This window comes from Anolis sagrei, chromosome 4 (genome assembly GCF_037176765.1).
Source record: "Anolis sagrei isolate rAnoSag1 chromosome 4, rAnoSag1.mat, whole genome shotgun sequence".
Taxonomy (NCBI): Eukaryota; Metazoa; Chordata; class Lepidosauria; order Squamata; family Dactyloidae; genus Anolis; species Anolis sagrei.
In genome coordinates, this window is record NC_090024.1 from 137,014,540 (window position 1) to 137,040,482 (window position 25,943).

Consider the following 25,943-nt stretch of genomic DNA (forward strand, 5'->3'; position numbering starts at 1 on the left):
TTAAATCAAATAATTTATTAAGTAATTACATGTAAACACTTTATACTGACTAGCAAATACATTGCCAGAGTACTCCCCTTCCCGCAACAAAGGAAAATACCCTCTTTATAAACATACTGACTAATGATATACATTCTACTTTATAGTGAATGTATATGCAATTGACACCTTGATTTTCCTTATGTTTTATTCATTTAAAGTGCAAAGGAGATAAATTTTGATCAGCATTGCAAGACAGTGTCAATGGTAACTTTGGTCTATCAAGTGAAAACTAGATAAAATCCTCACCCACCCACACCCCAGTATTTTTAAAAAGCAGAGAAATCAGATCTTGCATGACAATCTTAAAAAAATAAATAAATTCTTTTTCTCATATAACTGAAAATATTTTTAGACAGGAGAGATAATACTCTGAATAAATGGAACAAGCATGTTTCTTACTTACAATTTAGAGTTAGTAATTACATAGAAACAATTACACAAATACATAAGCCACAGAATGTCTGAACATTGTCCATTATGTCAAAATACAACAGTTGTGAGATGGTAGCCAAGTTTCTCGAAACAAAAGAATAGTAGCTATTTACACAAATCAAAACAAATATTTTTGCCTTGTTCAACATTCCAATCTTCTAATAAGTGCGTACTTTTACAGTATATGCTTATATGATAATTAAAAAAGTTACAGAAAAAACAGAACCACCAAGAGATACTGGCACATCTACTAAAGATTAAACTAGCAACAAAAATTATGCAGAGACTTGAGAGATATTTCTATTCTTTCCTTGAGAGATTTTTTTTGTTCGGTTCTTTTCAGAAAACTCACATGTGAAAAACATACTACAGGTTTAATCTTCATATCTGGAAAAAAAGATGTAGGATTTGTTTGCACTATGAAATCCTCCCATGCAATCATATATGGAGAACAAATAGCATAAACTATTATCATGGCTGCACTTTCTCCATTGGCTGTGATCCTAGGGTTTGCTGCATGTTCTCCATAAGATTGCTACTAGCCTCTCTTCACACTGAGATCTATGTGCATATGTGCCTGAAGGGAGAACGGGCTAATAGTGATTGACCCTTGTATTGAAATGGTTAAAATATTCTTACTACCAGTTTTAAAAAAGAATTATAAAATTAATAGCATCCTACATTAAAATACTAAGATGTTATCATTCAAAGTAGTAGCCCTGTAGCATAAAAAGGAAAAAGTGAGGGGAAGAAAAATGTGACAACACCTTTAAGAGTTACTGGTTTTTATTTTAGCAAGAGCTTTCATGAATATAAACCCACTTCTTCAGATGCAGTACCACTCAGTGTTGTCACATTTTTCCATCTTCCCTTCCTCCCTTTTAGGATGTTATCTGTATACTATTAATACTGGCTCATGGGATTACGTATGCAGGTATGATCTTGCAAAGAAAGGACTTTTGGAGCTAATCCTGTTTCCAGAGAAGTCAACAGAATCTTTGCCATCTATTTACAACATCTAAGAAATGTCCTTCAATTTAAGCAATAATGAGTAAAGGGTTTGCTGCTTTCTTCCTTTGCTCTTATGCACTAGAAAACAAACCGGAAACATTTCATTTGTGCAGAATCCTCACTCACAAGTGCTATACCTGTGCAAAATTCATTGTAAATAAAGATCTTCGACTAGGAGAAGGATTTGGGAGATCTTAGATGATAAGAATATTGTAAGATAATCAACACTACCTGTTGTTTGACTGTTCCAAAAACAAAACATTTCAACTTCTGTTTGAAATTAGATGAAAGCTTATTTCTTTCTAATTCTTTTTTTTTGTACTACTTTTCTCATCCTAAACTTATATATTTGTTATTTTGATGCCCATATTTATACATAAGAGACTGCCCAAATCCTGGCTTAATAAAGCAGCATGTGAATGCAGGCAACCTGTTTTTTCTCATTTAATTTCTCCCCTTTTGCCAGTGTGAAAGAAGAACTCCATACTCAGACATCAGTTCAATTACATACAAACTGAGAGTTATGGTTAAGCATTCCCAAACAAGCCAGGATCAGGTCACCTTTAAACAAGGGTTTGGAGTTGGCTTTAAAATTCTGGCTTCTTTGGAACCGCACAGGTCCCAGTTCCATAATGAGAAGCTTTGTTACAGTGGTAAACCTGCCTTCATTTCATATTGGAAGGAGGGGAGCAAGACCTAGAAGGCAGCTATGCATGGTTCCACTTGTGCATATCCACTTTGTTATGCCAGGACTTAGCATGGACTCTTTAAAAAAGGCCTTTTGCCACATACAATTTCACACAGCCCTGTTTAATAGCCATTTGGTATTTTAAAGAAATAGCACAGCTACAGAGTTTGCGCAATGTGGCTTCAGAATTCCATATTTTGAAACAAATGTATTACTTGGCCTTATGAGAAAAGAATGGACTACCTTTTCCCTTGGAAGAAGAAAGCCTTGTACTGGAATAATACTGACTGCAGCACAGCATTGAAATGTGGAGCACCTTGGAGTAAAATTTAATTTACATATATTGTCCATGTTAAACAATTTAATTAAATATTCACATTATTACAAAATTACAATATTAACTGTAAAAAACCAAGAGTGATATGCACCATCAATAGAATCTTGTATTTTTTTTTCTGAATTTAAAATTGTAAATAAATGGTTTATATAGGAAAGGCTATACAATATAATATTTTGGACCACTTCAATTGCTTGTATTATATTGTAATTTACCAGTGTGAAAGACAATTTATCTTTGACCTTTTGATGAGTGTACACATTTGTGTTCCAGAGTGGCAACAGAAGTTCTCCTCACACCTTCTGAATGCTTCAAAGAAGGGTCAGCATCAATTGTTCGTATTAAAGTTGCTGCCAACTATATTGCACAACCGGGGCGACAAAAGGGGAAGCTGCATAAGGGGAGGAAAAGTAGTTTTCAGTTGGGATAAGACACAACGAGGATTCAAGCACACTAGAGAACTAATTTACAAAGGATGAACATTTGATTTGTGCTAACATGAATACTAGAGAACTCTTCACTAGAGGCCTGCTCGCCCATTCACAGAATTGGGCAAACAGCATATGGTGAGGCAGTGGGATCATGCCTCCTTTGGCAGCACCTCGCCTACTGAGTGTAATCTGTAAATGATGCAGATGTGCACAGATTCCTAAACTGAATTAACAATATGTGAGATTTCCCCCACATAAACAGAATTCTAGGCACACATACACACCATTTAGGAATGAAAAGAAGTACACGGGGGTGGTGGTGCATGATTTCACATCTCCACTGGTTGTGGAGGTTACCTGATTTGGCAAATAAAAGGTCATAAGATGACACTGACAGATGGTACTGAAAGATCTAGAAAAGGAAAAAGATAAAGTCAAGACCTCAAGAGACAAAAAGCGAAGTGATATTAACACAACTGGAGGACATTGAAATAAAAAGATGTCAACTATTATGTTACTACGATCAACATTTTTATGTGTTGCCAGTGTCTCTGAAACTCACTTTTGAAACATAACGTTGTTCAATAGTGGCCATAAACACTCAAGAATAACCTTACTTTTATTAACAGCCCACTCTTGTTCAATTATGTTTGTTTTGTGATATGTGTTTATAGTGAAAGCAAATAAACTTGTTTTGAGACCAGTATTTCAGAATTACAATTGTTGTATATTTTTTTCTGTAAGGCATAAAGCTGTAACAGCTGCTGTTAAACATTCCACTTCCATTCACAACTTCCACTAAATAAATATGTTTGTTCACTTTTTAGTGCAACCGTTCGGTTACAAAGATCTAGAACAGTGGTTCTCAACCTGGGGGTCACAGCCCCTAGAGGGGTCAACTGGCTGTTTGAGAGGTGTTGCGCTGCCTCCTCTTTTGGCCCCACCTCCTCCACCTCCCCGGAATGGCTGCCGAGCCCCCTCTGCCAGCTAAACAGCCAGCCAGCACCTGCGCCCATGCTGCTTCTTCTCCTGGCTTATAGAGCCAAGGCTGGCTCCACTGAGAGAGAGACCCTGGGGAATCTGGGTGGAGGCCACCTTCACCTCCTCTTCCTCCTTGGCTTCAGGACCTGTGGCTGGTGAGGGAGGGGTCCTGGCAAGCCAAGGAAATAATTTGATGGTTGGGGTCACCCCAACATGAGGAAATGTATTAAAGGGTCATGGCATTAGGAAGATTGAGAACCACTGATCTAGAACATATGTGTCAAATGCAAGGCCCAGAAGCCAAGTCTGGTCCATCATGTCATTTTATGTGGCTGTGACGCTTTCAATGCCAGGGCAATAGTTTTAGAATTTGAACCAGTTCTTTAAAAGCAATCATGATGCTGATGTGTGCCTCAATGAAAATGAGTTTGACGCCCCTGATCTAGAACAAGGCAAATCAATGTTTGACCCTAAGGATTGTGCCCAGTGTTAACCGAAGTGTTGGTGAATCATTTATGTGGGCACAAACACAGCCCCCCTGCTCACAACATCACAGCATGCAGGGAGTAAGAGGATTATATCCTCTTCCTCTCCCCTAAAGTGGAGAAACCTGGGGTCGTCACTGGAATTAAGTTTTTCCTGCTACTAGAGGGGTCTCTGCCAGCTTCAGTGGCAGTAGCTGAACATTTTTGATGTAAAGCATCTAAATGAGAGGTGGGATTTGCCCAACCTTCGTGATATTGAACAGTAACTCCCTGCATTTCCCCACACTAGCTATGATAGATATGGCTGTAGGAGGGCACTTCAACAGTTTGGGGAGTAGGGTTCTCGCCCCTGATCTAAATAGAAACACCTACAATATTGAACAGTGCTTTGTTTTATTTCTTTATCATTGTTAGAAATTCCCGTATGTAAAAATGTTGCCCTAAAACTTTACCATTCCAACCACAATTTCAGCCCACAAAGCAAACTCCACTTTGTAAAACGTGCTGCAATAAGCAGAAAGAATACTCTATGCTTCCCATTACCTAAAAAGACAACAGAATTTGTAAATAGATGAGGAAGGACAGAAACAGGAAATGAAGACTGACCTTATAAACAAAGATATGTTTAGGGCTTCTGGTTTCAGGAATAAACCGATATTTACTGGTAAAAGTCTGCCAAAAAACAAAAATAGAAACACAAGATTACTGGTAAATATTGGTTTATGTGGAAAAGAAAAACGGTCACCGGATCCCCCGTTATCCATGTAGTATTTCATTGTAACTGTTCTGGTTCTTATTTTTTTTAAAACATTAGAGGGACTGGGGGAAGGTTGAGTCTCAACAGAAAGTACTATGCTTAAATTTCATTTACAAAATAACTGTCCCAAACCAGAAGCCACGTGCCACCTGTAAAATGCAAATAAAAGTGCAAAGCTTGGTTTCCCAAACATTTTTAAACAAAGCCTACCTATTCTGACTGTTACATAAGAACGAAGTAATTTTTTTCTGTCTCATTTCCAAACCATAAATAATGTTTTTAATAAACAGTCACACTTTCAAAGTTATGAAGAAATAACCTACATGGGTTTTCTGTAAGAAATTTCTAAAATCTATGGTCAGGTGACATCTTCATTGGGATGGGACAAAGATGTCCAATGTTCTGTGTTTGCTTTCAAGGTCTCTAGATCTCTTAGCCAAGATGTAGAAGAATCTTGACTGTTGAAAAGACTTGGAGACCTCAAAGCTTTCTGAGAGTTTGGGCATATTTGGTTGGTCACAGCAAAGTGCATTGGTTATGGAATTTATAAAGGACTATCTTTTAAAAATTAAAATGGAATTTGAAAATAACTATCTTCTTTGATGACACATGAACCATTTTAGTTATTTATGCTGATTTATTTGAAAATTGGTTTGCAACGGGGAAAGCAAGAAAATAGCAAATAGACATTTAGTCATTCCGTGAAGTAAAAAGTTCTAAAAATGTGTTCAAAATGTGCATTTAAGTACAAAATTTAATACAGTATATGGATTTTGTAATAGATCAAAACACCTACATTTTACACAAGCACCATACAAATGGCAATGCTAAGCATTGCAAACATATAAAATCACCCAGATGATTAATTTGCTAGTTGACTTCTTAAATATTTCACTTCTTAAATAAGTTTTAGCTTCATTGGAGGCATCTGAGTAAACAATGTAGTTGTTTTAAAATGTTTTAAAAGTTGTGTTGAACTATGGAATAAAAGAAAAATATTCTTTTCCAGAAACTGCCACTTTTGTTCATATATTTGTGCAGCTCCTGAGGATCTATAACATTAATGGAAGCAAAACACATAAAAAGGAACAAACTACACAGAATCAGAGAGATTATAGATCCTAATAATACTAAGAATTTTCAGTCTTCAGAATAAATGAGTTAACCAAAAGGGGGAAAAAACAAAGAAAATCATATCCAGCAGTTTCAAGATAATTTATTTTATTTACTGTATTTCTATACTGCTGTTCTCACCCCTGGAAGGGGGGGGGGGGGGGCTCCAACAATGGTTACAAAGAACTGTGTTTTGCGTCCATACCAATGGTTCTCAACCTGTGGGTCCCCAGGTGCTTTGGCCTACAACTCCCAAAAATCCCAGCCAGTTTACCAGCTGTTAGGATTTCTGGGAGTTGAAGACCAAAACATCTGGGAACCCACAGGTTGAAAACCACTGATTCTAGACCATATAGTATACAATCTATAAGGCCATATAGGTGTAAATGTTTCGTAACAGGGAAGCAAACTTGATGCTCATTTATGTTATTGTTTCATTCAGTCTTTTTGTTGACTTTACTAGGAACAAAGTCATCACTCTTTGCAAATGTCCAACATATGAAGATTCATACATCTCCCATAGGAGGTTGGCGCCCCTTTAGTCTACCATTATCTCCCAGGGATGACTATCCATACAGTTGAGATCCTATATACTTCTAACAGGCAAAAATATTAACCAACCTAGTTACTCAAGCACAAGAGACACCATGCCTTTCAGATTATCTATTGCACAGCGATTAAGTAATTTCCTCATCCATCATGCCCAAAATGGAAGTGTGCTTGTAAAATGATTGGTTACAGCAAGAACTGAACGAACACAATCTCTAAGAAAGTACGTACAACCCCTTGAGCAAACTCTTGTGTCTCAACAGGATTCAAGACTGTTCTCAACCCACTCTGTCCTAATCCGACCAACATACATAGTTCAGGATAGAGCCATTTTGACAGAATTCTCATTCACTCAGATCCTTTGTTGGCAGGATGAGGTTGAGCATTCATCCTCATGGAGATCTTTTATTTGTTTCCATGTAGCTAATATTTCCATGTACTCCTCAGGGAATAAAAGCTACTGCACAAGAGAATGCTGCAATTGGGAGTGCAACATCTGGACTTCATCCCTGACTTTAACCTATTCCCTGTTAGCAAGACACTAAGGGTCCTTCTTCATGGTGTCCTGAATCAAGTCTGATCTAGTGTACTGGATACCAGATCTGAACTGATTAATGTCATCACTCGGACTTCTTCAGCAGCCTTGGAGGCGGGAGAGCGTCTCTACTAGTCAGGTTCATTACCACTGGATAATCCCATGTTTCCATGTTGCAACAGTCCCTGGCTGCAACATGGCACCTGCCTAATTCCTGGCTCTTGCTCTGATGTTAGCTAGTGTGATAGCACACCAAGGGAGAACGAAAGGGGAAGAGGAGGAAGGCCCCTTCTTCCTCCACTTCCCCTTGCCCAAGACTGAGGAGCATGGGATGGCTGTCAGGACAGTAGCAGCCAGTTCTTGTTGGGAACTGGCCCAATTGTCCTCCCAACCCCTAACCCAGGGGAAAACCCAAATCCTGGGGCAAAATTTGAGCTTTCTCTCGATTAGATTTCTGCCAACTTAGGTTACTCCAGAATAGCTCTACATAGCTACCATAGGGCAGAACCTAAATGGTCAGTGTAGATCAAACTTTGGCCCTCCAGGTATTTTGGACTTCAATTCCCAGAAATCCCAGCCAGATTACTAGCTGTTAGGAATTGTGGGGGTTGAAGTCCAAAATGCCTGGTGGACCAAGTTTTCCCATGCCTGGGGTAGATGTTCTCTAAAACAGCCTTCCTCAATCCTGCACCCTATAGGCATGTTGAATTATAATGCTCACTTCCTCAGTCCATAGTATCTAACTAGGCATGATGGGAATGCAGTCCAACACACTGAGGGGGCACCAGATGCGGGGATGTAATGGTGTGATGTCTACCAACATGAGAGAACCATCCCAAATTACAAGCTCCATCTTACAATCATGACGGGTCTTTCGCTAGTCTATCCACATACACACATGAGCCCATGGTCAGGGGTTAATGGTCCTTTTGGTGGGAAGGGAGGGCCTGTCCCTGCACTGCCAGAAGGTTTGGGTGAGTCATACATCAGTCTAATTCCCCTTTGGTATCCTTTTGGCAGCGAGGAACTGAGCTCCCATTCACCACTGGAAGTAGTGCTGTTACCTGGCAACTCCAGGGAACTGGCAGGCGAGAGAATCCTCGCCTGCTCAGAGATTTCCCAGCCCAGGGTTTCTTTATGTTTAACCCAGACAACCAAGGAAAGCAAGCAGGCAAAATCCTTGTTAGGGGCATGTTTGGAGGAGGAGAGAATATTGCAATGGTCAGGAGGACCTGCTGATCAGCCTTAGATGAACTAATCTCAACTGACACAAACCTCACAAAAGGCAAAGTATGCCCTATCCCCACATGCCCTCTAGCATGAGGAAGACACACAAGAAAAGTATGCAAGCAAGGCCTGGTTCTGTTTCATAGGGCAAAGCAAACAGGATTTTGATAGGTATTCAGCCAACTCAAGGGGAAAAGTTTCCCAGTTTAAACACTAGCATAGTCCTTGCCTTACAGTTGCTCTTCACTGCAACCTACAAGCATCCCACATCTTTCTTCCCTTCATTCTTATTTAAAAAAACTAGCTGTGCCCTGCCACGTGTTGCTGTGGACTATAGTAAGAATTGTCAAAGCAGAGGTAGCTATCTGGACTATTATGAAAGAGAGGTACCTACCTATTCCTTCCCCATTTTTTCTTCCCCTTTCTTCCTTCTCTATCTCTTTCTTTCATTCCTTCCTTCCTTCACTCTTTGGTTCCATTCTTACTTCTCTCTTTTCTTCCTTCCCTCCCCCTTTTTCTACTTCTTCCTTTGTCTCCTGCCTTCTCTCTTTCCTTCCTTCCCCCTTTCCCTCCTTCCTTTCTTCTCTCCTTCCTTCCTGTTAGTTCTCCCCAATAACATGTTCTCCCCTAGTACCATGGTAGAGTCCCTTCTAACGCTATTCTATGAGTCTATTTAATGTAGTAATATATAATAGTAACATTATATTATATAGTAAATATATGACATATATATATATATATATATATAGTATTGTAATTATATATATCACCAGCCAGTCATCCAACATCCATTCATAAATATATATGTGTGCGTGTGTATGAGCGTGTGTGTGTGTCTACACTGCCATATAATCCAGTTCTAAGTAGTTAATCTGGATTAAGCCATGGATGTTAAACTAGTGTCAAACTTTATTAATTCTACAATGTATATGCGCCCACTAGGATTAAAAACAAGCTGAGGGTCTGAAATTATACGTTGGATAATGATCAACATTTAGTTTCAATTAAATCTTTAAACTTTCCCTATTGGTATCATCTGTTGAAATCAAATCGCATAAGAGCTCAGTATTTACAAATGCTTACCTTTGTCCCTTTGAGAATTGCATTTACAGAATGATGTTATTAAACTATGTCAATCTCTATTTTGGATGGCAAGTACAGAAACATTCTGAGAAATCTAAGATTCTGTATTGACGGCATGAGTGAGATAGAGGATATTTCATATTGTTTACTCTATTGCTACGTTATCAAAACCCAGGAAGAGATTCTTAAGACAAATTTTAGCCTTCCTTTATGGTGAGAACTCTTACATAAAACTATAATGGCTGCTATCAGGCTGCTACTCATACACTATACATGGAACTACTTTATTTGCTAAAGTTTCTAAAAGTATTCATGCTAGTTATTTGAAAGATTACAGAATGTTCAAGGAACTCATTGATCTGATTTATTTCCTTTTTTTGGTATAGATGCACACGAACACGTATGTATTCTTTTATATGATTTTATAGGCTTTCTAATGGCTTTTAATCAAATATACTGTGGCGTAAACACCGAGAATTTGGAAGCCCTGGCCCTTGAATGCTCTAACTGGAGGTCAGCTGTGACCAGCAGTACTGTGGAATTTGAAGAGGCATGGATGGAGGGCGGAAGGGAGAAATGTGCCAGGAAGAAGGCACGTCAATCCAACCCTAACCAGGACTGCTTTCCACTGTGGAAGAACATGCGGTCAAAAATAGGGCTCCACAGTCTCCTACATATCCACCGCCATACTCGGAAGACCATCATACTCAGGCAACGAGAGATCGCCTAAGTAAGTAAAAGTAGTCAAATACAATAAATGATTGACTGAAGACTTGTTTCTCATAAATTAAATGGCCAACAGCAGTTTTCACAACTTTTTGACTGCTAAAGGATTGATACTTCATGATTGGAAACAGAATTTTTCTCTACTCATGAGCCAATGCACAGTAGATCTAACAATGCTTCCAATGTTTGAGAGAAGGACATACAGACAATATCTATAAATGGACTTCTATTCTGACATTTAATCAGCTTTTATAGAAATTTCTAACTGATGAGATTATTTTCTCCTCTCATGTCTTTCTTTTCTTGTTTTTGTTATTTCAAGCATACAGTGATCCTAAAGTGAATCAAACATGGATTTTTTCCCCCTTTGTGTGACTCACCTAAGGTCAACCACTAGGTTTTAATTGTGAAGTGGGGATTTGAGTCCTAATCTCTAGATTTATACTTCAACACTCAAACCACTATATCACTTTGGCAACATTACTGTATGTAAAAGAGGTTCCTTTTGCATGTAAATAAAAATTATTTTAAAAAACTAAAACTAAAATAAGGTTGACTTTCATGTACAAAAAGTGCCTTGAGACACTTGGAATCATGGTAAAAATAATCATAGTGAAAACTAAGCTAAATAATGTATTCCTGCATGCTCCTCCTATTTATGGATAACTCTTTGGACCCTTCCACACAGCCATATAACAAAGAATATCAAGGCAGATAATCCACAATATCTGCTTTGAACAATATCTGCTTTTATCTGAGTCCACACCGCCATATAATCCACTTCAATGTGGGTTTTATACAGCTGTGTGGAAGGGGCCACAGTCTCTTCCATTCACAGATACCAAACTGGTTTTCCAATTTCTCTACTAAAATTGTGTTTTGAACACAACAATCCTGCTTCAGCACAAGGTACTGAATACTATCAGTTCTACTTACGCAACTCCATGACACAAACCTCATCAATATCCCAAACTTATTCAGAATCCAATCCCAGTCCATTTTAACTTGTGAATTTTAACCTGCATTTTATTGATCATTTTATGCTGCATTTTACTTGTGTGTATTTGTTATATGTATTTTAATAGTGGTTTGTTTTACTTTGCTGTTTAACTATGTTGAACCCCGCCTCGAGTGGTAAGGAGAGACGGGTAACAAATGTATTATTATTATTATTATTATGGGAAGCTGAGCACAGTTATTCAAAGGTTATTTTAACTAACTGACAAAATAATAGTGCACTAGCCCCCCATTTCTTAGGATGCTGGCCTAGGATGCAATCCTACACATACATCCTAGTGAGAAAGTATTATTGAATACAACATCTTAGCAAACCTCAATCATATCTTCAATGTCACCAAGGGCAAACTAGCTCACTCTCAAATTTAAAAACCACTTTAAATCAAAGTCTCAATGTTGCTGCACTAAGAATTACATGGTCATGACATAACCAAGATAGCGACAGAAGTTTGATTTGACATCAGGAAAGGAAATTAATTCCATCTCATTTTTAAACTGATCAGACTGAATGAAGTGAAAACAATGCATACGACAACACAATTTCACGGCTATTCTAAAATGGAAAGGCCAGATAAGTGATCAGTTAGCACCCTGACATGTAAGAAAGGCCAGACTAAAAGTCTGTATCCATGTATATGTGTGAATATGTGCCTTCAAGGCTCCTGTCGACTTATGGAGACCTTATGAATTTTATAGGGGTTTCTCAGGCAAGCCATACTCGAGGGTGTTTTTGCCAGTTCCTTCTTCAGAAATGCTGCCTACTGCACTTGTATTCAATGGCAATCTCCCATCTGAGTAATAACCCAAACTGAGTCTGTTTAGTTTCTGAGATCAGACAGGATCTGGTACCTTTTAGGGTGTGTAGGCCCATCCAAATTGGGGGGAGTTGCCCAACAAAAACCAGTTCTAAGAAGGACTGATAGACCATAATAGATGCTCAATCTGATCATAAATATACTTTATCTGTTTCAGAACACTCAAAGTGGAATTTACACTTAATTTCATGTAAGGACTGGAGGGTTTTAAATAGTAATTGACTTTTTTTTCATGGAGACTCTCTAAAATAATGCTTCTTATATGCTTTACAGTGTAATTTGTCACATCTTAGCCTTTATTTTCTATATTCACTTGTCTTTATCAGACATACAAGTCAAAACAACTAATCTAAATGGACATGAAAGATTTATACCCGTATTTATGCACAAATATAAACAAATGTATATTCTGCTCTTCTACTGTATGACATCTAATAACACAGCAGCTAATAACAATTAAACCAATAAACATTCATAATATGACCAAACAAAATCATGATAAAAACATACACGCACAGCTGATAACAGTTGAAATAGAAATTTTTAAGACAAGTACCTTCCTACAGATCAGCTAAGCTCTGATTTTCTTATATTATCTTCCACAGACAAAACAACATGGAATTACACAAATGTGAATGCTCAGCTTGTTTTTCACGGGCCTATTCAAGTGGTACAATATCCTTCTAATTTAATTGTAACTTGTTCTACAGATTAATACTCAACATTTAATACCTTCTTCTAGAGCAGAAGTATCAAACTTGTGGCCTTCCAGAAGTTTGAACCTTCAACTCCCAGAAGCCCTAGCCAACTTGTCCAATGGCCAAGAGTTCTGGGAGCTGAAGTCCAAAATACTTGGAGGACCTGGATTAGAGACTGTGGTGGTTAATGACACAAAAAGAGACTTACTTGGAGGCCATACACAGCCCCAAGGCTATACTTTTGTCTATTTCATTTTATAAAGGTTTAAGGTCTATGGAATGATTTGTTTTTTCTGAAACTAAGGAGGGAGAAAACTATTGAATATATGTGAACATCCAATATACCATCATTGAAATTGCTGAAAGGATAGATTTAAGGTCTGCTTCAGGAGAGCACAAAAGACCCTGAAACCAGTGCTTGCGCTCTCCCTACAATAAAGCAAAATTCTAGATCTGCCATTTACCTGCCCAAGGCTTCACTTGAAATTTGGACAATTTTTTAGTTCACCAGAATGACTTGTAACACTAAACCTGATACTAAGAGCACAACTCCATTGGTTTTATGACTATAATGCTGGAAACAGAATGAAATTCCTATTCCTCTCACTTTGGTATTAGGTATAAAAACAGCGTGTCCACTATCACAATGGTCCAATCCAACTAAGGGGCTCCAAGAACCTCCCTCTCCGTGTAGAAAAATCTGGCCAAGAAGACAGAGGGTCAATTCACCATCTTAAAGTTTCCAATTCTCATCTGTTACTGATATTCAGAAAAGGAATTTCAGGTGACAAACGGAGCACCAATATTATTTTTCAATTTTGGGGGAAAGTAAGACCAATATAAACATTAAAATGTGATCTAACATGGAATGTAAGTTGGCAACTTACAATCCATGTTAAATGTTTTCCTTACAATGACATTTGATCCAAACATGGAGAAAATAAGACAAAGTCTCCAATAAAGCTAGATTAGTATATAATTATATAAATATGCTGTATACAAAGTTGTTACACCGAGCAAGATAACTCTCTACTTTGTCTAGATATATTATGTAATCAATTGAACAGAGTGTCCTTCTACGCTGCCATATAATCCAGAATAACAAGGCAAATAATTCACATTATCTGCTTTGAACTGGATTGCATGAGTCTACACTGCCATATAATCCGGTTCAATGCAAATAATCTGGATTTTATACAGCTGCGTAGAAGGGGTCTAAAACTACAGACATACAACATTTTCACTTGAGAATGAAATAGTCACAATCCTTATTCACTTAAGACATAAATCTATAAAATGTCTAAAGTTAAATATGGAATAAATGTATTACTCTTAAAATGATGCTGTTAAGCCTAGGTCTGTAATAAAATCCTTGTGGGATGATTTAAAAATCAGTAATGCTCATTCTGCTTAAGTAAACCATAATTGTAACTGGCATAATAACTTGCCTCCCAAAAAGGGGCTGTTTGTTGGGGAATATGTTATGAGTAACTTAATAAAAACTTTAGCAATCTAATAAAAATCAAGACTAAACTAATTCAAGGAGTTATTATTGCATGAAACAGCCTTTAATTTCACTAAAACAACTATTTAAAGCAGTTTTATAGGGTGCTATTTCACAATTCAAAGCAGTTCACAAATAATAACTAGGCTCCAACAGAGTTTCATTCACCTAACTGTTCCTGCCAGTGGAACCAGAAAGACATGGAACCCATGTCCCCCGTCACTCACTGTACACCCTCAGTACTGGTATTTGGTCAAATAAAAGCCCATTCAAGTTGCAACAAAGTATGCTAAAATATATAATTAATAACTATAATAGAATCACAGATGACAGATAGATTAAAATCTGCTAAGAAACATACTGCTAGTCTTGACAAGTGATAGAGAAAACAGAAAGATCCAGATATGATAGAAAACAAGAACTGAAAATCACCCTTTTAATGGGAAAATCACCACATAAGGCCTTGCTACTGAGAGCCAATGTGCAGATTATTAGTTCATGTGTGTGAAATTCGTTTCTCCCGTTTCATTCGTTTATTTCGTTCATTCGGAGGCACGGAACGGGAAGGTTTTTCCCGGTATGAAAATAAACTTGACACCTAAGCAGACAGGAGTACCGACTCCAATCATGCTTTTCTGCATCATAGTTATTGAGGAGAGAAGAGGGGTTGCATTCAGGGTGAAAACTAGCCAGTTCCATCACCATTTCTTGCTGCCATCTCCCCCTTCACTCCAAGGAGCTGAGCTGAAGGCCCTGGCAGGCTTGGGCGCTTCGGGCCTGCATGCCACACATGCACTCTCTTTGGAAACAGAGTATGTGTGGTGTGCAGACCCAGAAAGCACCCACACCTGCCAGTGCCTTTCTGGGCCTGCATGGTTGCGGAACAAAGCTGCCAGCAAATGTGATGGAGGGCAAGCCCTGGCAAGCCACCAGCGAATGTGGCATGTCTCAGCCCCTTGCCAAGGATCCCACCCCTAGCTCTGATGAAGAGACCTCAGTAGTATTGCAAGGTAGATTTCCCGATTGAAGGGGGATATGGCAGCGAGAAATGGTGGCAGAGCTGGCTAATTTTTCACCCTGAGCGCAATCCTTCTCTCCTGTATCTCTGTCTCAGAGGTGTCTTCAGCCCAAGCCAGGAAGTCCTTCAACTCCTCAGATCAAGGTGAGGCAAACCCCGATAAAAAGTATCCTTAAAGCACACACTGAGAAGGGGAGCCTGGGTGGGTACTCCACCCCCACCCCCCAAATAACGGAAAGAAAGTAAACAGATATTTCCACACTGAAAAGCGAAAACAGACAATAGACATCTGCCCTCCTGATTTCAGGAGGCTCCGTAAAAACGGATCGGGGGCCCCACCAAAAGCCGGGACACAAAATGGATCAAGGTTTACCCAGAATGCACAGGATTACAGATTATGCAAGATGAAAGTTTAGCTCTGTTACTAAACAAAAACATTGTGGAGGCTAATATAAAGGTAGACAACCCCCTGCTACAAGTTCATTTAAGGACTTTATCACATTGGGATATACTGTTTCTAAAACTCTTTTGAGCACGATTCCAAGCAGGTCCTACCTATCACATGTTTGCTCCATGCCATCAGTAATCTGTTGGAATCGTTTAACAAAACGTTGTAGAAACGGAGTAATTGTACATAGGATTAAAATTGTGTCTTTTTATTTAATGCAGTTCTGAGGTGCTGTTTTTACACGTAATCGTAAAATCAGTACGCATCCCATCAGCTAGAATCTCGCAAGAATGGTAGCTTGAGAGTTCCAGATTACATCACTGCGCAATACTAGAAAAAAATAAGTGACATAAAGAGGTATGCAAATAGATTGGGAGGAGCCAGCCCTCCATGGTGTGATGAATCAAAGTGTATTATTTTCACATAGTAAGAATTGGGTATGATGGGGTCAGTATGCATCTGTCTGAATACAGTATGCATCCAGTCCTAAAAACAAAACAAAAAACAGGATGCATACTGATATGAACAGAGTATATCCCAATGTGAAAATGTCATAGTCTCCATGCTGGACAATAATAATCCCTGTTCTGTAGGTTTTAGGCTGAAGTGTTTTAAAAGCCTACTACAATTGCCTTTAACATGGTCTGAAAGAAAACACACCAATTCTGAAAATAGAGAACAAGCTTACAGTACATCCATTGCCAAAACGTACATCAAGATTGAAACAATAGCATTTTGAATAAACTATGTGTTACAGATCATGCTAAAATTTATTAATATAAAAATCAGAAATATTTAAATGAAACAAAAACTGGGAACCATTAGGGACCTTCTCCCAAGTGTACTTTCACAAAATCATCAGTCTTCTTTGTTTTGTTTCAGAAGATTCAAATCAAACCTCTTCCAGAAAATGGATCTGAAAGGAGGACATAACTCAGGACGTATCTCAGCTAAACCTCAACTGCTCTAGATTTATTTCTACAGTACCATATAAAGAATATTCACTTACCCCACAAAAATATTATGCTTATAGAACAATCAATGCAAACTGGAAATGCAGTTAATCAGAATACAAACAAACTTCAATGCATTTCATCCTTTAAAAGAATTTGATTAAAACTTGTTATCAAGAATGGATTTCCAATAGTAAGGATATTGCTCTGCTACCCAAAATCAGGTAATTTATACATTTATGTTTAGCACCCAATTATACAGTGCATCAAAAGTTAAGCTCCAGTCTCCTTAAAGCTTCAGTAAATGTAAGTATTTATAGCACTGGTTCAACATGGTATTACACAGGATAGGGCAGACTTGGGCAAACTTCAGCCCTCTAGGTGTTTTGGACTTCAACTCTCACAATTCCTAATAGCTGGTAGGCTGTTAGGAATTGTGGGAGTTGGAGTCGAAAACACCTGGATGGCCAAAGTTTGCCGAACTTTGGGATAGAGCATATGCTGCAAGAAGCTTTATGAGCAAAGTTGGATATTTTTAAAAACTAATCTACTATTTTTAAAAGTGCAACAAGATTTTGTGAAATACATATACACACAACATTCACCTTTAAAAATATTGTTAAAAAAACTGTGCAGGAACCAAATTTGTATTGTCCCTTCATTCCTAGGAAGACAGCAAGTTGTTAGGACTTATGCTACAGGACTTATGCTTTTGATGTTGAAGGCTTTTTAGGAACCAAGGGAGCAATTCAGTAAATATTTGGGGATAAACTTCATTAAAATCCGTGGGATTTAATTCTCAGTAAACATACACAGATCAACATTATTTTTAACTATTTCCTCATATACTGGCAGATCTGGTTTTGAGGGGAAAACACAACAAAGACTCTTCAGAATTTAAAACAGTTTCTAAGCTTGACAGACAAGCATTATTCCACATGATTAAATTCTTTTGATATTGAAGCAAGATTAATGGCAATGTGATCTGGGGACCATCATTCAATTTTTTTTAAAGCCACAGATCCCTATTACAGATCTAAAGTATGAGGTCCCATCTACAATGATCATTTAATGTAGTTCAAAGCCAGCTTCAAATTGCGAGGGCTAAGTAACAAACTCCACAAAAGCGTACACATTGCCCTTAATGTAATCCTCATCTTCAAATTGGTTCCAGGATTTCCTATGTAATAATCTACACAGAGAAACCACCTTCTTCTCGACCGATTAGAAACTATATTAAATGGTCAGTCTGGACACTGAATACCTTGTTAAATTTTGAGACCTTAAGGGCCAATGGGCAGAAACAATTATTGTAGACATATCAATTTATATTAGTATTTTGTATATCTATTTTGAGCCTGTCAATGAGAGCTGAAGCACAAAGCTTAAGATTTCTAATGAATTTACGATCTGAAAAATGTGTCTGATAGGTGTTGGTGATGTAATTTCTTTTACAAATCCTTTAATCCTAAATTAAAACTAAACAAAACCCATGTTTGATATTGATAGATAAAACCCCATACTTGTTTCCTCAAAAATAAGATTAATATTTACTACCACGTAAATGTGCAGAAAATGAAAACTACAAGAACTTTGTCTAAGAAAAATATCTAAAGAGGAAGCAGGTCACTAGAGAGAAGAGCTTGTTTCAAAATAGTCAGAAATGGGAGCAGACAAGAAGATGAGATTCCAGTGGATACCTGAATGTAGATTTCAAAGCTTATCAAAATAAAAAGACAGGAGGCAGGATACGTCTTTCAAAAAACCTGAAATATTTCAGGTTAATGCAAACATTTTAAAGATAGTACAACTGTATAACCCAAATTGAATTAATTACTATTATCCCAACTCAGATGAGCTTTGCAGGCTTGATTTAGTAGCACTGGTCCTCCGGTTGCTTTGGACTTCAACTCCCAATCATCTTACCAGCTATTAGGAATTGTGGGAGCTGAAGTCCAAAACACCTGGGGGACAAAGGTTGGGAACGACTGGTTCAAAGTATCAAATATCGAACCTGGGGTTCACCTATTTCTCCTCCATCACTTATTGATTCCTTCCGCTGTTTCCAGGCTTCTTTTGCTCATGGCTTACTAAGACATCAAAATCAGGCTAAGGCTCATACAAACTTCCAAATAATGGTTTGAAGGGGGACCTAAAGCAGTGGTTCTTAACCTGGGGTCCCCAGATTGTTTTGGCCTACAACTCCCAGAAATCCCAGCCAGTTTACCAGCTGTTAGGATTTCTGGGAGTTGAAGGCCAAAAACATCTGGGGACCCCAGGTTTAGAACCACTGACCTAAAGCCACAGCATTAAGCTAAAGCACCAATCACAATTGCTCAGTTGAGGCAATGGGGTTTAAAGTAATCCAAAAATGGACGGAGCATAAATGTTACTCATTCTCATTCCTTCAAACAATTGGATGACTAGAATAAGGGTCTCAGCCCAGCCATTTTTCACTTGGAGCAGATCTACACTAATCCAAGGGCAATCCAACATTCCAGCTGATGTCACTGCAGGCAATAGCAGGTAGGACTAGTGTTGAAGTCAAAGACAGTCACAAAGGTCCGGAGGTGGTGACTGCCATCATGTACCCCTGGGTCACCCAAGCCCAGGAAACACAGGGTGGAAGTGGGGACAGTTGTAGCTAGTTTTGTTCTGAAATCGGCCCAACTGTTCCAACAAGCCCAAAATTGGGGGATAGTCTGAAGCCTGTGCCAGAAATTGGACTTTTCTTTGACTTTGGCTAATGTGGGATGTGGCTGTGTTAGTGGCCTATTTCGTGTTACCATGGATCAACTTCATGTGGCATTTGGTGGTCATGGAGTTGATCCTGCTCTACATCAACTTAAGATGTCAATATAGATGTAGGCCACGATACTCCAAAAATTCTTAGTTTGTAAATGTAATACTCACATTTGCAACCTACTATCCCTCCCATTATTTGTTTACAATTACTCAGGAACCATAGACATATAACATCACAGTATTAAAACATACATTATATGCCATACAAGAAATGACAACAGTGAGTACAATCGAAACAGATCCATTGATTTTTTTTTATTACAAAGGTATTTGATCAGTTGGCTTTAAAAAGATATATCCATATCCTATTTATGCCAGTACAAAGTAATAACTGATTTACAAGTTAAATAAAAACTGACAAAATAGTATTTCAATGGAAAACAGTAATAAAATATCATATTCCCCGTGCAGGAAGATATTTTACTCTTTTCAAACTACCAGACATCAGGATGTATAATGTTGACCCAATCAAAATATGTAAATTTGTTATACTTTGCTGTCAGTATTTAAAAAATCACACTAATAGCTATAAAGATAATACTCATTAGTGTACAAATGCCATCTTTTTTTTTACTGACCACAATATATACAATAATCTGCATAGTTTAAATGGGACATGGCTGATTAAAGCAATTGCTATAATACTATTTCAAAAATTAAACAAAAATAAATTGTTCTCAAACAAAGTTACTGGCCTACTATAGGCACTCGTGTTTTCTTCATGCCTGGTATGGTAGTTCTTTGCCTGCACAGTAGACAGATAAGACTACATTTTACAAAGTTTTGTGTATGTGTGGTTCTGTTTCGGAGTACTTTTCAAGGACAGCTACAATAGAGCATACTGCAACCTTTGCAAGGGATACTTTTAAAAAGTGACACTGTCAAGTATTTTAGGGTTAAATATTTACATTTTGACAAGTTCTCTACCACCTATGGACAAGGCTTGCCCATTGACTTGACTTGAAAATATCCCTTTCCTCCACCCTGGATGATTTGTTTGGTAAATGTTGGATTCCCTCTTTTCACTTCTTCCTGCTAATTTTCTTCTGGCACATAGTCAAATTCTACAACTTCAGCAATATTCAGATTGTTTTTTAGTTACTTTAGCTCCCCCTCTGGCTGAAAACTGCACTTTACAGCATAAAACAATAAAGAGGCATGAATCAAGAGTGTCTAATTTTTTAGCTTGTTTATTCAATTTCTCAGACAGAGCAATTTTTGTAAAAAAAAAAAAAAAAAAAAAAACCAAAAAAACAAGTGGGACTTACTAAAGACATTTGCCATGCTGGAATAACCCAAAAGGGAGGTCACGTTTTTAAATGAAAGTTACTTGACAGTGTCCTTTTCACTTATAAAACAAAAACAAAACAGGCCATGTTTGTATTGCAGTGGATTTCAAGTTTTCTTGCAGTTCATATAAAGTAGCATTATAACTCGAATCAAGACAATGAAAACACATTAAGGAAAATAAGGCATGTTTTCGAAAAGGTGGATTGCTTGGCACATTTGAGCATGCTGTTTCAGAACACCAAATAAGGTCAAATACACCATTTTATTCTCCTGGCCTTACAATAAGATTCCCTCACTACTCTATTTTAGCAGTGAGATATAAAAACTGGGTGAAATACTGAGCACCTAAATGGGAAAAAGTGATATCCAACACAAGGTCATTTATCATCAGCACAAAGACTTATCATTACCACTGATCAGTTCTAGAATATCTGCCATGTATCCATAAATTTAGATATTCTCAACTTCGGAATTTTGCTAGAACTGTAATAAGTTGTAATGATCCAAGGAGAACTACATGCCCTATGGATCATATGGACCCATTGAAATCAAAGTGGGAGATGTCTGGGTCAAGACAAACTCCCTTGCAGTGGTTCTCAACTTGTGGGTCCCCAAATGTTCTGGCCTTCAACTCTCAGAAATCCTAACAGCTGGTAAACTGGCTGGGATTTCTGGGAGTTGTAGGCCAAAACACCTGGGGACCCACAGATTGAGAACCATTGCTTTAGTGGGTTTTACAAAATGCCAATTTTATTGACTTTGTGTCAAAATCAATCAAAATATGGTGTGGGATCAGAAAATAGCTTTTCAGAGAGTCAAAGGTGATATGAGAGTGGTGCCACGGCTTGTTGTGTGCACACTCCTCTACGTTTGCCTCTGATGAAACCTGCAAAACGTGCAGTTCAGCCAAAGACAACAGTGGGACAAACATAATGTGCATTCCCATCAGGAGAAGGTGAAGCCACTCTCAGATCTTTCAGCATCTCTTTAAAAGGATTGCCTGTGTCCTTCCTACAACTGGGCATGAATGTTGCTCTTTAATAAAGTTTAAATTACAATTCAAAGAGAACAAAAGGACACTTCACTCATACATTGACTCGTGAAAGTTATTGCTAAAAAAACAAAACATCTGTCCATTGACATTACCGCAACTTTTAAAACTATAATGAACAGTAGAACCAAGTCAACCAAGCAGCCAAATCAAAACTTCCCTATGTGTAGCATGGAGAATCCAGTCCTTTCCACGTCACAGATCAAACACAGCAGTGGTTCTCAACCTGAGGGTCCCCAGATGTTTTGGCCTTCAACTTCCAGAAATCCTAACAGCTGGTAGACTGGCCGGGATTTCTGGGAGTTGTAGGCCAAAAAACTTGGAGAACCACAAGTTGAGAACCACTGAAATACAGTATGAAACTGCACAACAAGCCCTTCAATTAAAACAAAGTGGGCATACCTCTAAACATTTGCATGTGGTCAAAAAGCATTTCAGTTATCACATTATGCACTATGGAAGCTTTTTTATATATGTTGGAAAGTGCATCTTAGAAAATAATGTCATAAATTCCAGTGATTTTAGAACAAAAAAATGACTAACAACTACAACATTATTGCACATTTGGTGCTCAACGGACACCAGCAGCCAACTTACTTAACGGGAAATGGGTGATACAAGAGAAACAGAATTTATATTGACATTTACAGTACATATTCAAAAAAGAGGGGGAATTATGCTTTTAATGAAAACAGAAGATAATTTCTTTTGAACAATCTTTGTCTTTCCTAGACCCAACCTCTTACAATCAAAGAGAAGCATAGAAAATGTCTGTTCCTACAGGTGGCATCTTCAACATACAGCAGTTAAATCTACATTGTCAAGGATGTTAAGAGTACACTTCAAAACGCAAGAATCAGATTCTTATTTTGTCAACTTTTTCTACAGAACTCCCAACTAATTTTCCTAGTGTTTTAAGGCATCATTTATAACATATTATTTTCACTTGCAATGATGATAGTCATGCAGCAGTTTAATGATAAAAATATATTAATATTTTTTACTATACAGCAGCAAGAAGTTAGTCAATTAAAAGCACACAAAACGTTTTCAAAGGAAAAATTCTTGAAAGTATAGTACTACAAACAACTGAAATTTGGAGAACACCACTTGACAGATTAGTGTTCTGATGTTTTCATACCCTACAGATTGAATATATCACATAAATTACATACTTTGAACTGAAGGTTTGCACACTTGGGAGGGGTCGCTACTACATATATAAAGTATGTAGCCAGATATAACTAGCACCACAGCTACATGGAAATTTCTTTACAACACACCAACTTGGCTTTTACTTTTAAAGGAGACTCAAAATCCATGGCTCAGTAGGATTACACTAGAATCATGTTGCACCGACTTCTATGACAGGCCTACGTAAGTTAGCACTAGCACAAACGGGACTTTTGAATCAAACTTAAAACACATTTAAGGGGCAGTGCTAGTGGCCACACACAAAAGACCCTCACCACCTGTTATTCCAAAACAGGTTTACTGGAAATTGCTGCACATTAAAGTACTTTTAAGTACACATCATAAAAATATATATTATGAACAATACAAGTACATCTCATATACACAAAAATGACAATATATCTACTTAGTTGTAAACCAAACAGGTGCAGAAAAATATGGGAGATCATTTCCCTCTCTCTCTCTCTCTTTCTCTCTTTTACTATTTGAATAACTTTGGTTCAAACCATAAAAATCACAAGTTAGCAAATTTCATTTAAATGCCTTTTTAATAATTTTTCTTCATGTTCACAGAAGTTTCACTGACCATTTTATATGTTTAAGGTCCAGATGCAATGCATATTGTATAAAAGAGAGCACTTATTGTTTACCTTGCATGAATTAAACCTACGTACCTTTGAACTCTACAGACTTCTGCATAACATTTAGACAAAGCTCAGACACACAGCATGCCTAGCCCTCATATATATATACTGTATATATATATATGTATGTATATATATACACATCTCTAATCACAGGTATATAGGGTGTCAAATATACTATAATAAACCTCCACGAAAGGTTTGGAAATTTGGTAACAAAACGAGAGGAAAAAAAACTAAAAATATTATTATTTTTTTACGTGTTCTAAAATATCTCTTTATTTTTTATTTTTTTTGTGCTAAAGTCAAATGTTAGCTCGACACGAAAAGGACATTTCCTCTCTCTCTCTTTCTCTCTCTCTCTTTTTAATATAATTCAGCAATATTTTAATCTTGACCATTTTTAATAATAATAATAATAATAATAATAGCTTAAACGTGTACAAAAGTTCTTGGTTAATTAGGGAAATAAACACTCAGTTCTTTATATTTTTAATCAAGTAGGAAAACACAGTTCATCATATATAATGTTATTACTTTTTTTTGTAAATTTTTTTTGTATATTTTGTTTTTTTGTTGGGTTTTTTTTTGTTTTGTTTTTGTTTAGCAGCTGCTTACTGTTTTATACGATGGGCAAGAGTGGAAGGAACAATCCAGCGATGGGGTGGAGAGAAGAAAGAAGTTGCTTGGTGGTCTGTCTTGTTTCCGGTTGAGTTGGTTGAGTTGGTTGGAAGGTGAGTGGTGGTGCAGGTGCTCCCCTTGGAGTCAGAACAACAGGTATAGTAAGTAATATTGGAACTGCAGGGACTGTTTCCAGGGTGTGGGTTCTCTCTCTCTCTCTTTCTCTCTCTTTCTCTCGCTTACAGTATAAAGTCTCTCTCTGTGTTGTTGTTGTTGGTGTTGTTGTTGTTATTATTATTATTATTACGAGTGTCTCTGTGCAGCAGGGCAGGGAGGAGGCAGCCAAGTGGAGAAGAGGAGGAAGGCTTGGAGGGAGAGGAAGGATGGAAGGGGGCTTTGAAGGGAGGGCTTGGAAGGGAGATCAATCCTCCTCGGGCTCCTCGGCCTGCAGCAGGGCTCCCGGCGGGCCTGTGGCGGCGGCGGCGGCGGCGGAGGAGGAGGCGGGGCTAATGCTGCTCTCCGCCTCGGCCTGCGGCTCGGCTCCCCCGGAGGACGACGAGGAGGCGGCGGCTTGGGCGGCCCGCTTGTCCCTCTGCTTCTCCTGGATCTTCTTCATCTCGTCCGAGTACTTGCAGAAGGTGTGCCCGAACTTGGCCCAGACCTTGTAGGGGACGGTGATGGAGTTGCGGTAGGTGGGCTTGACCTCGCTGACGCGCATGAAGACGCCGTACTTGTTGGAGCCCACGTCGAAGAAGAAGCGCTTGTTGTCCACCGTCAAGGAGGTGCCCTCGGGCAGCTCGGCGGGCTCCTCCTCCACGCCGTAGTCGTCGATGAGCTTGGCCAGCGCGTCGCGGAACTCGATGAGGCCCTGGGCCGGGAGCGCGATGGTCTGGCCCTGCGTGGAGCCCAGGCCCGGCCCGCGGTTCACCGTCTGCCGGATGCGGAGGAACCGCCCGCGCTGGTTCTCCTTCAGATCCATGTAGTACTTGCGGTTCTCGCGGACCAGGAACTCGCTCTTGAGGGCCCGCCGGGGCTCGTCCGCGGCCTGCGCCAGCTCCGGGGGCTGGCTGGGCCCCAGCTGCGCGTAGTGCTCGATGAAGTCGCCCAGGTAGTCGCGGAACTCCACGGCCACCGACATGGAGAGCGTCAGCCGGCTCTTGCTCCCGCCCGCGCCCACCTCCGCGATCTTCAGGAAGCGGCCCTTGGCGTTCTGCTTCACGTCCAGGTAGAAGCGCTTGTTCTGGATGTCCACCCGCTTGGAGGCCAGCTCCTGCGTCTCGTGCTGCAGGCCCACGCCGGGACCCCCGCCGCCGCCTCCGCCCGGGCCCGAGCCCGGCGCCCCGCCACCGCCGCCGCCGCCGCCGCCACCCTGCTCGCTGCCGCTGTCTCTGTCCGCCATGTTGCCGCCGGGCCTCCTGACGCCCGCCGCCGCCGCCTGCCTGCGCCCCCCGGCCTCCGCCGCCGCCTCCTCCGCCTCCTCCTCCTCCT

The 25,943-nt window shown here is 39.0% G+C and overlaps 1 protein-coding gene across 4 annotated transcripts; it reads right to left on the bottom strand.

Annotated features, from left to right (window-relative positions):
- Positions 1-25,943, bottom strand: PURA (purine rich element binding protein A). Of its 4 annotated transcripts, none has more exons than XM_060774150.2 (4): positions 24,453-25,943; positions 5,014-5,079; positions 3,299-3,353; positions 1-2,901 (listed from the first exon to the last, which is right to left on the bottom strand). In XM_060774150.2, exon 1 carries the CDS (start codon positions 25,852-25,854, stop codon positions 24,877-24,879), a length of 978 nt encoding a protein of 325 aa, XP_060630133.2. In that variant the 5' UTR covers positions 25,855-25,943; the 3' UTR covers positions 1-2,901; positions 3,299-3,353; positions 5,014-5,079; positions 24,453-24,876. The 4 variants fall into 4 exon arrangements, with proteins under 4 accessions (XP_060630133.2, XP_067323851.1, XP_060630131.2 ...); XM_067467750.1 differs by having other exon boundaries at positions 3,226-3,353; XM_060774148.2 differs by lacking the exon at positions 3,299-3,353.

What these genes read in the sequence shown, in the direction of transcription:
- PURA (XM_060774151.2), bottom strand. Translation starts at nt 25,854, where the DNA reads ATGGCGGACAGAGACAGCGGCAGCGAGCAGGGTGGCGGCGGCGGCGGC.